Source organism: Gopherus evgoodei, chromosome 1 (assembly GCF_007399415.2).
Source record: "Gopherus evgoodei ecotype Sinaloan lineage chromosome 1, rGopEvg1_v1.p, whole genome shotgun sequence".
Taxonomy (NCBI): domain Eukaryota; kingdom Metazoa; phylum Chordata; order Testudines; family Testudinidae; genus Gopherus; species Gopherus evgoodei.
In genome coordinates, this window is record NC_044322.1 from 370096251 (window position 1) to 370111560 (window position 15310).

The 15310-nt window shown below is 45.9% G+C and overlaps 1 protein-coding gene across 3 annotated transcripts in view; it reads right to left on the minus strand.

Moving 5' to 3' along the window:
- Nucleotides 1-13930, minus strand: part of LOC115640012 (hematopoietic lineage cell-specific protein-like) — a 77289-nt gene extending 63359 nt beyond the window's left edge. For all 3 annotated transcript variants that reach the window (XM_030543013.1, XM_030542976.1, XM_030542924.1), the window contains exons 1-2: nt 13827-13930; nt 1869-1952 (exon numbers count right to left, since the gene is read on the minus strand). In XM_030543013.1, the coding sequence (XP_030398873.1) occupies nt 1869-1952 (84 nt within the window). In that variant the 5' untranslated portion in view covers nt 13827-13930. The remainder of the gene's footprint in view (nt 1-1868; nt 1953-13826) is intronic.
- Nucleotides 13931-15310: the final 1380 nt, after the last annotated feature.

Sequence of the window (15310 nt, forward strand, 5' to 3'; positions counted from 1 at the left end):
TATATTCTGCTGGACTGTGTCTATTCTAATTAAATTTCATTTTGCATAAAAATCAAAACAAAATGTTTCAATAAAGTCAAAATGTTCCATTTAGACCTTATTGGAATGGAATATTTTAATTTTCTGTTTAGGAATTTTATATTATAAATTATCATATACAATATACATATTAAATATAATGTGTGATTGTTTTGTTTTACTATAAAATAAAAATATAATAATGTCTAAATAGAAACAAAATATTTTGACTGAGCCCCCTAAACCAAATTCCTTTTTCCCTAAAATTTCATTTCTCAGGAAATTTCACAATTTTGGCTTTCCATTCTTATTGGCAACCATTTTCTTTTAACATTGATATTCTCATGAGCTGAAAATTCTGGTTCCTGACCAGTTCTAGCTCTGATGCTGCCCTAGCCCAGGCCTGCAGCACATATGGCCTCCAGCTCCAGGGATCTGTCACCAGAGAGGTGGTTTGGGCCAGAATCTGTACTATGACGCCTGCCCATGAAGTTGGTGGGATCCTTGGCAGAGATGCCAGGCAGGTTTCATCCACTGAACCAGAACTTTGCAGAGGCAACGGCAATGGGGTCCTGCACCATCAGAGTCACTGTGCCACAGGGTGAGCAACCAACAGGGTCACAGGATGCCCAGCAATGTTACTTGACCGCGGTTATTTGTGATACCAACCCATATGCAGCCTACTTACATCTGGATGTACTGTGAGCAACTGCAGCAGAAAGCTGAGGGTGATGCAGCGTCTCTTCTTGTGCCACAGTGGAAGAGGGGAGAGGACTGGTACCTGCAGTTCGCAAAGTGGAACACCCTCCCCACACTGCTGTTTACTTGCAGCCACAATTGAAAAATCAGCTGCTTGTCATTTTTACTCTTCCAGTATGTTTTGCACCAGTGACAGACACATGCTAATGTACAAATACAAAGAAATTAATGCAAGGATTCCTGCATGCCAATGTCCTAGGTTAGATGGATCACTCTGATTTTGTTTTTTGTAGAGACTCAAACAACACATTGATGGAGACCAGTGAGAGTGTGAATGCACCTCTGCATGTACAGAAACCCACTCTCTGCAGGGGCAGTTGCTATTTGGGGACACAGAATATTATAGAGGAGACGCACCACTCTCTCAAGTTACTTGAGTTGAGTTTTTCGTTGTTTCCCTTAATCGAAAATAAAGTCACCCAGACTAAGAATATGGCTGCTCTTTTCGACTAGAAAACATATTAACCCCCAGCACTGCACCACTCTACTGCCTAGAAATACCTTAAATGCTACACAAGCCTGACCATCCACAGCATCTCCTAGTCAAACTCTGGTCTCCCCCACAGCTCTGCTGATGCCCCTTAACCCCAACCCACAGCACTCTGTTATTCCAGTCCTGCCCTCAGAACAGTTCTGCAGACCCCTGCTATGTCAGTCTTACACCTCTGCTGAGCAGAGACTGCCAATTGTTATTATATGTATTAGGGTAGCTCCTAGAGGTCCTAGCTGAGATTGGGGCCCTGCTGTGGGGCCCTGATCTGCTTACAGTCTGCACCCAAAAGCTTACAGTCTAAAGAGACATGAAACAAAAATGCTAGGAAGGGAATCAGAGGCACTGAGAGGAAGTGACTCACCCAAGGATGCACAGCAAGTCATGGCAGAACTGGGAAGAACACCCAAGGTCACCCAGTTCTCAGCCAGGTGCCCCAGCCACTAGATCAGACTGATAGATCCAGCAACAAACATCCCCAAGGAGCAGAATGAGCTCTCTATCCCCATCTCTCTCATGGGACCTATTCAGGGCTCAAGTCCCAACTCTCAGCTCTGAGTCCCCATGACTGACACAGTCCAGCAACATGAGTGAAACTCACCACAAAATCAGGATCGGTGTCCCAGTCATCTCCTTGGGACTCCTCCTTCACAGCCACATTGTGCCCTACAGCTGCCTTCCACATCTGCACAGGGTGAGAGCACAGTGTTAGAGACAAGAGGTGGGGTTGGGACGAGCCTATAGCCTCCTCCCGTCTACAGTGTAAAGTGCACAATGACAAGGCTCATAGGTTCAGAGAGTCTAAGGTCAGAAGGGACCACTGTGTTCATTTAGCCTGACCATTTATTTATGCTCATATTTCCCCAACATAATTCCTACAGCAGATCTTTTAGAAAAACATCCAATTTTGATTTACAAATTTCCAGTGGTAGAGACTCCACCATGAGCCTGGTAAGTTGTTCCAATGGTTGATCACTCTCACTGTTACAAATTCATGCCTTATTCCCAGTTTGAATTTGTCTAATTTCAGCTGCCAGCCATTGGATCGTGTTACACCTTTGTACGCTGGCTGGAAGAGCGCTCTATTAATTACAGCTGAATCCCCGACTGGGGTCGGGGGGACAACTTCCCTAGGCAGCACAGCAGCATGAAAGCCAGCACACAGAGCGGATAACAGTAGGGGGCTGAGTGGAGATCTGTTGGAGGATAAGGGACTCAAGCACCTGTTCCTTAGGGCTGGTGAGTAAATCCTGGAAAGAGTGTTTGCTTGCTTCCTGGTTTGTTTTCAGTTTCAGAGTCTGAGGGGGGCAGTATGTTGGAAGAGAAGCAGAGATTTTGCTCACAGCTGAACCTTGATTGGTGGTGGGGCTTCCTTAGGCAGCCAGCCTACAAAGCCAGCCCACTGGCCAGTCAGCAGCATAGAAGCCAGCAAACAGCTGAAAACAAGAGAGTTTGCATAGAAGTTTGTAAGAGAAAGTTGCGGGAGGGGGGTGTGTGTGTGTGTTTGGGATTTTTTTCAAGGAGGAGGGGTCTTGACAAGTGTTTAGGAGGGAAGGCTATGGCAGCTACAGGGATCCGAAGAATGGAAGAGGCAACTGAAGAAGACTGAATGTGGAAGCAGCAGGATGTACATTATTCTGCAGAGGTACCTGGAAGGTGCTTCACTTGCATGAAGTGCAACCTGCTGGATCTAATTGCCTTCTATTATGAGATAACTGGCTCTGTGGATATGAGGAAAGCAGTGGATGTGATATATCTTGACTTTAGCAAAGCTTTTGATATGGTCTCCTACAGTATTCTTGCCAGCAAGTTAAAAAAGCACTGATTGGATGAATGGACTATAAGGTGGATAGAAAGCTGGTGAGATTGTTGGGCTCAACGGGTGGTGATCAACAGTGCAATGTTTAGTTGGCAGCCGGTATCAAGCAGCGTGCCCCAGGGGTTGGTCCTGGGGCCGGTTTTGTTCAACATCTTTATTAATGATCTGTATGATGGGATGGATTGCACCCTCAGCAAGTTCGCAGATGACATTAAACTGAGGGGAAAGGTAGATAAGCTGGAGGGGAGGGATGAGGTCCTGAGTGACCTAGACAAATTGGAGGATTGGGCCAAAAGAAATCTGATGAGGTTCAACAAGGACAAGTGCAGAGTCCTTAACTTAGGAAGGAAGAATTACATGCTGGGGACCAACTGGCTAAGCAGCAGTTCTACAGAAAAGGACCTGGGGATTACAGAGGATGAGAAGCTGGATATGAGTCAGCCGTGTGCCATTGTTGCCAAGAAGGCTAATGGCATATTGGGCTGCATTAGTAGGAGCATTGCCAGCAGATCTAGGGAAGTGATTGTTCCCTTCTAGCTGGCACTGGTGAGCCCTCATCTGTAGTACTGCATCCAGTGTTGGGCCCCCACTACAGAAAGGATGTGGACAAATTGGAGTCTAGCGAAGGGCAACAAAAATTATCAAGGGGCTGGGACACACGACTTAAGAGGAGAGGTGGAGGGAACTGGGCTTGTTTAGTCTGCAGAAGAGAAGAGTGAGGGGGGGGATTTGATAGCAGCCCTCAATTACCTGAAGAGGGGTTCCAAAGAGGATGGAGCTAGGCTATTTTCAGTGGTGGCAGATGACGGAACAAGGAGCAATGGTCTCCAGTTGCAGTGGGGGAGGTCTAGGTTGGATATTAGGAAAACCCTTTTTCACTAGGAGGGTGGTGAAGCACTGGAATGGGTTGCCTAGGGAAGTGGTGGCACCTCCATCCTTAGAGGTTTTTAAGGCCCAGCTTGACAAAGCCCTAGCTGGGATAATTTAGTTGGGGATTGGTCCTGCTTTGAGCAGGAGATTGGACTAGATACCTCCTGAGGTCTCTTCCAACCCTGATATTCTGTGATGGAAGAGAATGTCTGAGGTTTGGAGATGCAGCTAGAAACTATGGTTCAGTTTAGAAGGGGATTTAAGAAGATGATGGAGGGAAGGTTGAGAAGAGGGAGAAAGAAAACTAAAGACTTACAGATACATGCTTGACAAGAGTGCTCTGAGGACAGACATCTGGATGAAGAAAGTGTCCCATGGAAGACTGTGACTATGAGAACAAGGTAGAGGAACAGACCAACTAGTGAAGAAGAAACAGAGCTGAGGAACAGTTTCACTGAGTTGGAAAATGAAGGGGAGAGGCAGGCAGGGGCCGCTCTAGGCATTTTGCCGCCCCAAGCACGGCAGTCAGGCTGCCTTCGGCGGCTTGCCTGCAGGAGGTCCCCGGTCCCGCGAATTTGGCGGCAGCCTGTGGGAGGTCTGCGGAAGCCGTGGGACCAGAGGACCCTCTGCAGGCAAGCCGCCGAAGGCAACCTGCCTGCCGCCCTCATGGTGACTGGCAGAGCGCCCCCCATGGCTTGCCGCCCCAGGCATGTGCTTAGCGTGCTGGTGTCTGGAGCCGCCCCTGGAGGCAGGCAGTAACAGAAGATGGAAGAGCAAAGAAGAAGAGAAGAAGAGACAATGGAGATAGCCAGCGTTTGGAGCCCCAAGAGGTTAGAAGATGACTTTCAGGATACTGCAATGGGAACAGAAGACAAGGCGACTTGCAACTAGAAAGAACAGAAGAGGAAGGCCATAGAATCACACCAACATCAGAAAGAGGCAGGTCTATGTGACTGGGGATTCCCTACTAAAAAGAATGACAGGCCTGTCACCAAAGCTGATTCAGAAAACAGAAGGGTGTGCTGTTTGACAGGTGGTAAGCTATAGGATGCAGATTTGAGGCTGAAGAGGGTCCTAATGGGAGTGGGAAAGAATCCGCTGATTGTCCTTCGCATGGGAATAAATAATACTCCCAAATTCTCACAGAGACACATCAAAGGAGATTATGCCAAGCGGGGAAGACACTTAAAAGAAATGGAAGCTCAAGTAACCTTCAGTGGGATTCTAACTGTCCCTACAGGAGGAGTGCAAAGGTAAGACAAGATTATGAAGATCAATAGCAGGCTCAAGCAATGGTGCTCTAAGGAAGTGTTTGGAAGGTATCTAAAAGGGTGTCATAAGGAGGAGGGAGAAAACTTGTTCACCTTAGCCTCTAAGGATAGAGCAAGAAGCAATGGGCTTAAACTGCAGCAATGGAGATTTAGGTTGGACATTAGGAAAAAGTTCCTAACTGTCAGGGTAGTTAAACACTGGAATAAATTGCCTAGGGAGGTTGTGGAATCTCCATCTCTGGAGATATTTAAGAGTAGGTTAGATAAATGTCTATCAGGGATGGTCTAAACAGTATTTGGTCCTGCCATGAGGGCAGGGGACTGGACTCGATGACCTCTCGAGGTCTCTTCCAGGCCTTGAATCTATGAATGTTTGACCACTGGGAGGCATTCAAGGATAGAGGACTGTTCTCATGGGATGGACACCACCTGAGTAGGGAGGATAATAGACTTCTGGGGTGGACGCTGGCACATCTGATTACATGATCTTTAAACTAGGAACTGGGAGAGATGCTCATATAATCTCCATGCCTGATTCTAACACTGAGCAGGAGGAAAATAAAGTAAGGAGGATACAGCAACAGAGAAAGGAACAAAGGGGAAGAGAATGGACAACCAGAGGAAAGACAGAGGCAATGCCACTGACAGTAACAGTCAAGTAAGTCATACTGGCAGTAAAATGGCTGTACCTAATCTGATGAGGAATCTAGGTAAGGACAAGCAGAAACAACTAAGATGCCTGTACCCCAGTGCAAGAAGCCTGGGTAACAAAAGGGAGAAACTAGAACTACTGGTGCAGGAAATGAAACCAGATATATAGGGATAACAGGAACGTGGTGGAACCATCATCATCACGGGAGCACAGCTATTGAAGGTAATGTGCTGTTCAGGAAAGCTGGAAACAAACGCAAAAGTGGTGAAGTAGCTTTGTATATTAATGATGAGACAGGCTATAAAGAAATTAGAAGTGATGGAATGGATACCAGGGAATTTGTTTAGGTCAAAATCACTTTGGGGAAGAAACTGAGATCGTGTTTGGGGTCTGCTACACCCCCCCAAGATCTAATTTGATATGGATAGAAACCTCACAAAACTGAGTGACTGGGCAACAAAATGGCAGCTGAAATTTAATGTTGATAAATGCAAAGTAATGCATATTGGAAAACATAATCACAACTATACATATAAAATGATTGGGTATAAATTAGCTGTTACTACTCAAGAACAGATCTTGGAGTCATCGTGGATAGTTCTCTGAAAATATCCACTCAGTGTGCAGTGGCAGTCAAAAAAGCAAACAGAATGTTGGGAATCATTAAGAAAGAGATAAATAATAAGACAGAAAAGATCATATTGCCTCTATATAAATCCATGGTACGCCCACATCTTGAATACTGCGTGCAGATGTGGTCACCCCATCTCTAAAAGGATATATTGGAATTGGTAAAGAATCAGCAAAGGGTAACAAAAATGATTAGGGGTATGAAATGGCTTCCATATGAAAAGAGATTAATAAGACTGGGACTGTTCAGCTTGGAAAAGAGACGACTGGAAGGCATATGATTGAGGTCTATACAATCATGACTGGTGTGGAGAAAGTAAATACGGAAGTGTTATTTACTCCTTCATGTAACACAAGAATTAGGGGTAACCAAATGAAATTAATAGGCAGCAGGTTTAAAACAAACAAAACAAAGTATTTCTTCACCCAATGCACAGTTAACCTGTGGAATTCTTTGCCGGAGGATATTGTGAAGGCCAAGACGATAACAGGGTTAAAAAAAGAATAGATACATTCATGGGGGATGGGACCATCAGTGGCTATTAGCCAGGATGGGCAGGGATGGTATCTAATAAACACTAATAAAATGTGTGCTAATAAAATTTGCAGATGACACAAAATTAGGAGGTATTGCCCATATGGAGGACCAATGAAATATCATACAAAAAGATCTGAACAACCTTGAAATCTGGAGTAGTAAAAATGAGGTGAAATTTCATAGTTGAAAGTCATGTGCTGAGAGACAACCAAGAATTTTTGCTATAAGCTCAGGCCTTATCAACTGGAAATGACAGAGAAGGAGAAAGACCTCGGTGTATTGGTCAGCCACAGAATGGCTATGTGTCACCAATGTGATGCAGTTATGAGAAAGGTTAATTCAATCCTAGGGTGCATTGGATGAGGTATTTCCAGTAGAGCTAGGGAAGTGTTATTACCATTTACAAGACAGTGGTGAGACATCATCGGGAATACTGTGTGCAGTTCTGGTCTCCCATAGAATCATAGAAGATTAGGGTTGGAAGAGACCTCATGAGGTCATCTAGTCCAACCCCCTGCTCAAAGCAGGACCAACCCATGTTTAAGAAAGATGAACATTAATAAACAAACATGAATAAAATTGGAACAGGTGCACAGAATTGCTGCTAGGACAATTAGAGGAATGGAGAACCTACTTTATGAAAGGAAACTTAAGGAGTTTGGCTTGTTTAGCCTAACAAAACAAAGGGTGAGGGGAAATATGATTGCTCTCTATAAATACATCAGAGAGATAAACACCAGCGAGGGAGAGGAGTTAATTTAACACTCACTCACTCATGCCCGTCACCCCAATCGGGGTATGGGCCGCCAACAACAGATCTCCAGAGTCCTCTATCCTGGCCATTCGTTCTAACTGTTTCCAGGTATAGCCCATTTTTTTGCTATCAGCCTGAAGGTCACGTCGCCAGGTGTTTCTTGGACGGCCTCTTTTCCGCTTGCCTTGGGGGTTCCACCGCAGTGCCTGTCTGGTGATGTTAGTTGGCTGCTTGCGTAGTGTATGTCCTATCCAACCCCACCTTCTCCTTCTGATTTCTTCCTCTGCTGGAAGTTGACAGGTCCTCTCCAAGAGTGGATGTTACTGATGGTGTCTGGCCAGCGGATCTGGAGAATCCTTCTAAGGCAGCTATTTATGAAGGTCTGGATCTTTCTGATGGTTGTTTTGGTTGTCCTCCAGGTTTCAGCTCCATACAGTAGGACTAATTTCACATTGGAGTTGAACAGTCGAATATTTATTGCCAAAGACAGCTCTCTAGAGCTCCAGATGTTCTTGAGCTGTAAGAAGGCTGCTCTTGCCTTACCAATCCTTACTTTGATGTCTGCGTCTGTGCCACCCTGCTGGTCGATGATGCTACCTAGGTAGGTGAAGGACTGCACTTCTTCCAGGGGGCTTCCATTCAGTGTGACTGGGTCATTGCTAGTGGAGTTAATCCTAAGGATCTTGGTCTTGTCCTTGTGAATGTTAAGGCCAATCTGTGATGACGTGGCTGCCACTACGTTGATCTTCTCTTGCATCTGCTGTTTACTGTGTGAAAGGAGTGCAAGGTCGTCAGCAAAGTCCAGGTCATCAAACTGGGTCCACAACGTCCACTGGATTCTGTTCTTACGCTCGTAGGTGGATGTCTTCATAATCCAATCGATGACGAGAAGAAAGAGAAGTGGTGACAACAAGCATCCTTGCCTAACTCCAGTTTGCACCTGGAAGCTGTTAGTAAGCTGCCCTCCATGGATCACTCTACAGTGTATACTGTCATATGAGTTCTTGATCAGGTTGACCACCTTTGCTGGGATGCCGTAGTGCCGAAGGAGCTTCCAGAGGGTCTCTCGATCCACGCTATCGAACGCTTTCTCATAGTCAACAAAATTGATGTACAAGGAGGAGTTCCACTCCATAGACTGCTCGACTATGATGCGAAGCATTGCTATCTGGTCCGTGCATGATCTATTCTGCCAGAAACCTTCCTGTTCATCTCATAGCTGTGGATCGACGGCATCCTTCATTCTCTCTAAGAGGACTCGGTTGAAGACCGTCCCTGGCACCGACAGGAGTGTGATTCCTCTATAATAGGCACAATTGCTAAGGTCTCCTTTCTTGGGGATTTTGATGAGATATCCCTCTTTCCAGTCTACCGGAATCACTTCTTCTTCCCATATCTTCTCAAAGAGGGGTTACAGCATTTCCACTGAAGCATCCAGGTCTGCTTTCAGGGCCTCTGCTGGGATGTCATCAGGTCCAGCAGCCTTCCTATTCTTCATCATGGTGATGGCTTTTCTAATCTCGTCTCTGGTTGGTTTATCACAATTAATTGGGAGGTCCTCGTTAGCTGGGTTGATATCTGGTGGATTTGGTGGTGCTGGTCTGTTCAGGAGTTCCTCAAAGTGCTCCGCCCATCTGTTCATCTGTTGTTCTATTCCTGTTATAGACTTTCCCTGCTTGTCTTTAATGGGACGTTCTGGCTTGCTGAACTTTCCAGACAGTCGCTTGGTAGTATCATACAGCTGTTTCATATTACCGCTGTATGCTGCCTGCTCTGCTTCTGCTGCCAATTCATCCACATACTCTCTCTTGTCCTTCCTGATATTCCTCTTCACTGCTCTGTGGGCTTCAGCATACTCTTTTTGAGCTTTGGCCTTTGCTGCTCTAGTCCTGCTGTTGTTGACTGCTGCCTTCTTCTTCTTTCTGTTTTCTATCTTGATTAAGGTCTCTGCTCTGATCCACTCTTTCTGCTGGTGTTTCTTAATTCCAAGCACTTCCTGGCATACTGACCTAAGTGTGTCTTTCACTTTCTGCCATCTGTTTAGTACACTGTCTTCCTCTTCCTCAGACTGATCCTGTAATACTGAAAACTTATTCTTCAGCCTCAATCCAAAATCTTCCTTGGTCTTATGGTCCTTCAGAAGGCTGACGTTGCACTTCACTCTTCTGTCTGACGTGTCTATCCAGTTCTTTTTCAGCTTCAGCTTCAATCTGGCCACCACTAAGTGATGGTAGGACGCCGCGTCTGCTCCTCTTCTAACTCTAATGTCCTGCAAGGATCTTCTAAACTTCTTGCTAATGCAGACATGGTCGATCTGATTTTCTGTCGTGCCTGCTGGTGATACCCAGGTACTCTTGTGAATCCGCTTGTGAGGAAAGATGCTACCTCCTATGACCAGGTTGTTAAGTGTACACAAATCCACAAATCTCTCTCCATTCTCACTCATCTCTCCCAGAGCGTGGGTCCCCATGACTTGTTCGTATCCTGTGTTGTCAGTCCAATTTTGGCATTAAAGTCTCCCATAAGGATGATGATGTCTTTGTCTGGGAGAATCTCTAATATTTTCTGGAGTCTGTTGTAAAAATAATCTTTGTCCTCCTCTTCGCTGTCATTAATTGGAGCATAGCACTGAACAACATTCATCTTAATCCTCTTCATTTTAGTTCTGAAGGATGCTGTGGTGATCCTGGGACCATGTGCCTCCCAACCAATCAGTGCTCTCTGTGCCTGCTTGGACAACATGAACCTACTCCCTGTGTGTGGTGTGCGGCGCTCTCTTCATGTCCTGAATACAGCAACAGCTCTCCTGTCAACAGTCGTCTCTGTCCCACTTACATCCATCTTGTCTCGCTAATGCCTAATAGGGTCAGGTTGTTGCTCCTCATCTCTGCTGCAACCTGCGCCGTCTTTCCTGACTCGTACATGGTCCTCACGTTCCATGTGTCTATGGTAATCCTCCTGGTTGCAAGATGGGTAATCGGCTTAGTGGCTTCCTCACGGCTTTTACCACCCAGCGTCATGCATCTTTGAATTGAAGACCCTTCTTTTTCCAGGGTAAAAGTCTCTGTTGTCTCTATTGTTGGCGTTTCTGTAGCAAAGTTACTTTAAGTTAAGAGCCACTGTTGGCAGCAGAACAAATTGATATAAATTGTCAACAAGTTTAAGTTTGAGAATAGATAAAGGTTTCTAACCATCAGAGGACTAAGTTCTGGAACAGCCTTCAAAGGGGAGTAGTGGGGGCTAAAAATCTAATTTGTTTCAAGACTGAACTTAGATAAATTTATGGAGGGGATGGTGTGATAGGGTTGTCTCCATGGCATATGGCCCAGCTGCGACTGCTATTAGCAAATATCTTCAGCCAGCCAGAGATGGGACACTCTGAGTTAATAAAGAGAATTCTTTCCCAGTTGTCTGGCTGGTGGGTCTTGCCCCCGTGACACTCCCCTTCGTCATGTGACAGGATGAGGAAACAATGCCCAGTCTTCCCCCCCACCCCCAGCTCACCCTCATGGTAGAGCAGGGGTGGCCAACCTGAGCCTGAGAAGGAGCCAGAATTTATTAATGTACACTGCCAAATGGCCACCCAGTAATATGTCAGCATCTTCCTCCCCGCTCCCCACTCCCAGTGCCTCCTGCCCACTGGCAGCCCTGCCAATAAACACCTCCCCCTCCTGATCAGCTGTTTCGTGGCGTGCAGGAAGCTCGGGGAGTGAGGGGGGAGGAGTGCGGGCATGGCCGGCTCAGGGGAGGGGGCAGAAAGGGATGGAGTGGGGGAAGGGCCTGTGGCAGAGCCAGGGGTTGAGCAGTGAGCACCCCCGGCACATTGGAAAGTTGGCGCCTGTAGCTCCAGCCCCCCGGAGTCAGTGCCTTTACAAGGAGCCACATATTAACTTTTGAAGAGCAGCATTTGGCTCCAGGGCTACAGGTTGGATACCCCTGTGGTAAAGCTTCTGCGCATACTCAGTTAACTGTATTAGCTAAAGAGGCTCCACACTTTCCCATGGACCCTAAGTGAAAGGGTAATTTAGCCATCACCACAGAATGAGTTTGACACCTCTGCTATATACAGTGCTCCCACACTGACAGAAGTAGCACATGCCCACTGAGTCATGGACAATTAAGAGGAGTAGCAGCAAAGGCAGGCTTCAAGAGACAGCTACACCCGAGCAGCTGAGCAGACCACAGCAGAAGGCACTGTTCTGAGAATAAGCAATGGCCAAGTGATCAGAAGCCATTAAGGTTTGAAGTTGGTCTTTGCCAACACAGTTCCAGTAAAAGGTAGAATAATTGTCTCATCTGTCAGGGAGATCAGGTCATCTAACATGGCTTCTCTATTTGTGCCTTTTGCCAATTGCTTGTATCCATTGGTGGCTATTGTTTCCGTTTTTACCAAAATATGTTTTATTTGTGTTTGAGTTTCCAAAAGAAAGATGTAACTAGTGATTGCAGTCAGGGGCTACGCACCCCAACCCTGAGACAGGCTTTATAACCTGTGCATGGGGAAATCTGAGGCTGTACAGTTTATATGTGCTGCCAAGACAGGAAGCCCAGTTGGAGGACGTGCTGGGTGCAGGAAATGGGGAAGAGGAAGTTGAATGCTATTTCAGTGTAAAACTTAAAAAATTCTGCACTTATATTTAAAGGAGACACATTCTTTATTTAGAGACAAAATTGTTCAGACCACAAAACCTCCCCACAACATGGTCCCGTATGCCTACGATCAGCCACTAACAGCTAGCGTCTCACCTCAGAACTCCTTCCCTGCGTTTCTTGCTGCTGCTTGAAAAAAGAATCAGCATTTATATAAACCAAGCAATAGTGAATGAAAGGCTGATTTCCTGTGGCTCCAGTAGGACTGTTGGTGGCGGTGCCAGCTCACTCACCTTGTCCACATCTTGTGCCACTCTCTGACATAGATTGATCATCCCAAGCATATGTCTCCCCCTCCCCCTCCTTATTTCCTGAGCCTGCACAATCTTTTTTCCCCTTCAGCCAGAGCGGACTGCTCACCAGGACTGAGGTCCAAGGACTAGGAGCTCATGCTGCTGCTCTGAGCCATCTCTTTACTAAGGTCATGCCTTCTGGCTCCTCTTCCTCACCTCCAAGTGTGGAACCAGGTGTCTGAAAAGTCAGGCAGAGGCCACTAACCGGCAACTGGCAACCTCTGCCAGGCAAATAATTTAAATTAAAAATAGGAGTGGGAGGGTGAATGTACAGATGAATAAAGCACAGTCCATCCTGGTGTGTTACTCTGAGCTTGTAGCTGTCACATGAGGCTCTTGGGACAATCAGAGACAGAAGTCTGAGGCGCGAAAGATCAGAGACTGACAATGCAGTGACAACATCTCTGTATGGCCTGCATAAGACTGCTCGCATTTGGACACTAAAGCACTAATGATTAGGCTAACACAGAGTTCCTTGGCATGACTGTTTTTGTGGCCTAGCCAAGGCCTCAGCTTAGCACAGTGGCTCTCAACCAGGGATATGCAAGACAAATCAGACTCCTGAAAGGGGCACAGTCATCTGGAAAGGTTGAGAGTCACTGGCTTAGCAAGCCATCTTTTTAACCAGTTATAACAGCTGGACCACCTTTATACTGACCTGCCCAGACACACCATTCTAGGGTGGGTCTCTTTACAAACCATGGCCTGTACTACCACACAGGATTAGGATAGCCCCTACACTGAGACTGGGCAACGCCACAGTGAGTTTAATTTGTCCCATTTTTAATTAGCTCTAATGTATCTACAGCCCAGACCAACCACAAGCATAAACATGGGCTTGCATGCAGTTTTGAGACTTGGTTAGCCTGATTTAGATGAGGCATCTGTCATTTGGACCCTGAAAAGTTACAACAGCTCCCGGAGAGCAAAGCCTGCATTTGAGAAGTAACTGCCAAGAGGTGCAGAGTAGCATTTGGCCCGATCAGGGAAGAATTTCCCATTCCCATCCCTGAAGGCCATGGAGCCTCAACATTTTTTGGTAACTGTCCTTCGACAAATGCCACTTCTACACTGGTACTTACCTTGGCAGAGGTGCGTCACGCGTGCTCCTTTCTGCCCAACTACCTGTTCGCTGGCTGCTTCTATGAGACTGCAGTGCACTGTGACAGTTCCTGTTTTAACTTCAGCTAACTGCACTTCCTGCAGCTCAGCCCTCTGTGCAGCTTCTGAGTGGAATAAGTCAGCGTCACGCAGACAAAGCCCAGGAAGAAAACATGGTACTAAAAGTATCAAGGAGACACAGAATCAGCCCTATCTATTCTCTCAGGAACTGTCAGGGACTGGGATGGTACTCTGCCTAAGTCAACAGGAGTTGATGGGGCACATTTAAGTTAGTCAGTAATAGCCTGTGAACTCCTCAGGACAGGGACCACATCTGATTTTGCTCCAGAAAGTGCCACATACTTCTGTGGCGATTTAGAAATGTTACATGACTCAAGCCCCTAGAACTGGCTCTGTCAAGTGAGCAGCTGAGATATCAGACCTCTGCTTACAGGAGCTGTTGGAGAATTGGGAGTTTAGGTGCCTTAAGGGACATTTCCAAAAAGTTCTTGCCAAGTCAGAGTGCAATAGTGGAACAGGTTGGTCAAGGAGGATAGAAAGGAACCACCTGTTGATCTCCAGGAACTTTGATCCTTAATAATAAATACAATAATAATAAATAATAATTTGTATTATTGTAGCCCCTAGGTGTGCTAGTCATGGACCAGGATCCCATTGTTCTCAGTGCTGTACAAATACAGAACAAAAAGACAGTCCCTGCCCCAAGCATCTTAAGAAAATAAGAACATAACAGCCAGACTGGGTCAGACCAAAGGTCCATCCAGTCCAGTATCTGTCTACCGACGGTGGCCAATGCCAAGTGGCCCAGAGGGAGTGAACCTAACACATAATGATCAAGTGATCTCTCTCCTGCCATCCATCTCCATCTTCTGACAAACAGAGGCTAGGGACACCATTCCTTACCCATCCTGGTTAATAGCCATTAATGGACTTAACCTCCATTAATTTATCTCTTTTAAACCCTGTTATAGTTCTAGCCTTCACAACCTCCTCAGGCAAGGAGTTCCACAGGTTGACTGTGCGTCGTGTGAAGAAGAACTTCCTTTTATTTGTTTTAAACCCATTAATTTCATTTGGTTGCACCTAGTTCTTATATTATGGGAACAAGTAAATAACTTTTCCTTATTCACTTTCTCCACACCACTCATGATTTTATATACCTCTGTTATATCCCACCTTAGTCTCCTCTTTTCCAAGCTGAAAAGTCCTAACCTCTTCAATCTTTCCTCATATGGGACCCGCTCCAAACCCCTAATCATTTTAGTTGTCCTTCTCTGAACCTTTTCTAGTGCCAGTATATCTTTTTTGAGATGAGGAGACCACATCTCTACATAGTATTCAAGATGTGAGCGTACTGTGGATTTATATAAAATATTCTCCATCTCATTCTCTATCCCTTTTTTAAATGATTCCTAACATCCTGTTTGCTTTTTTGACTGTCGCT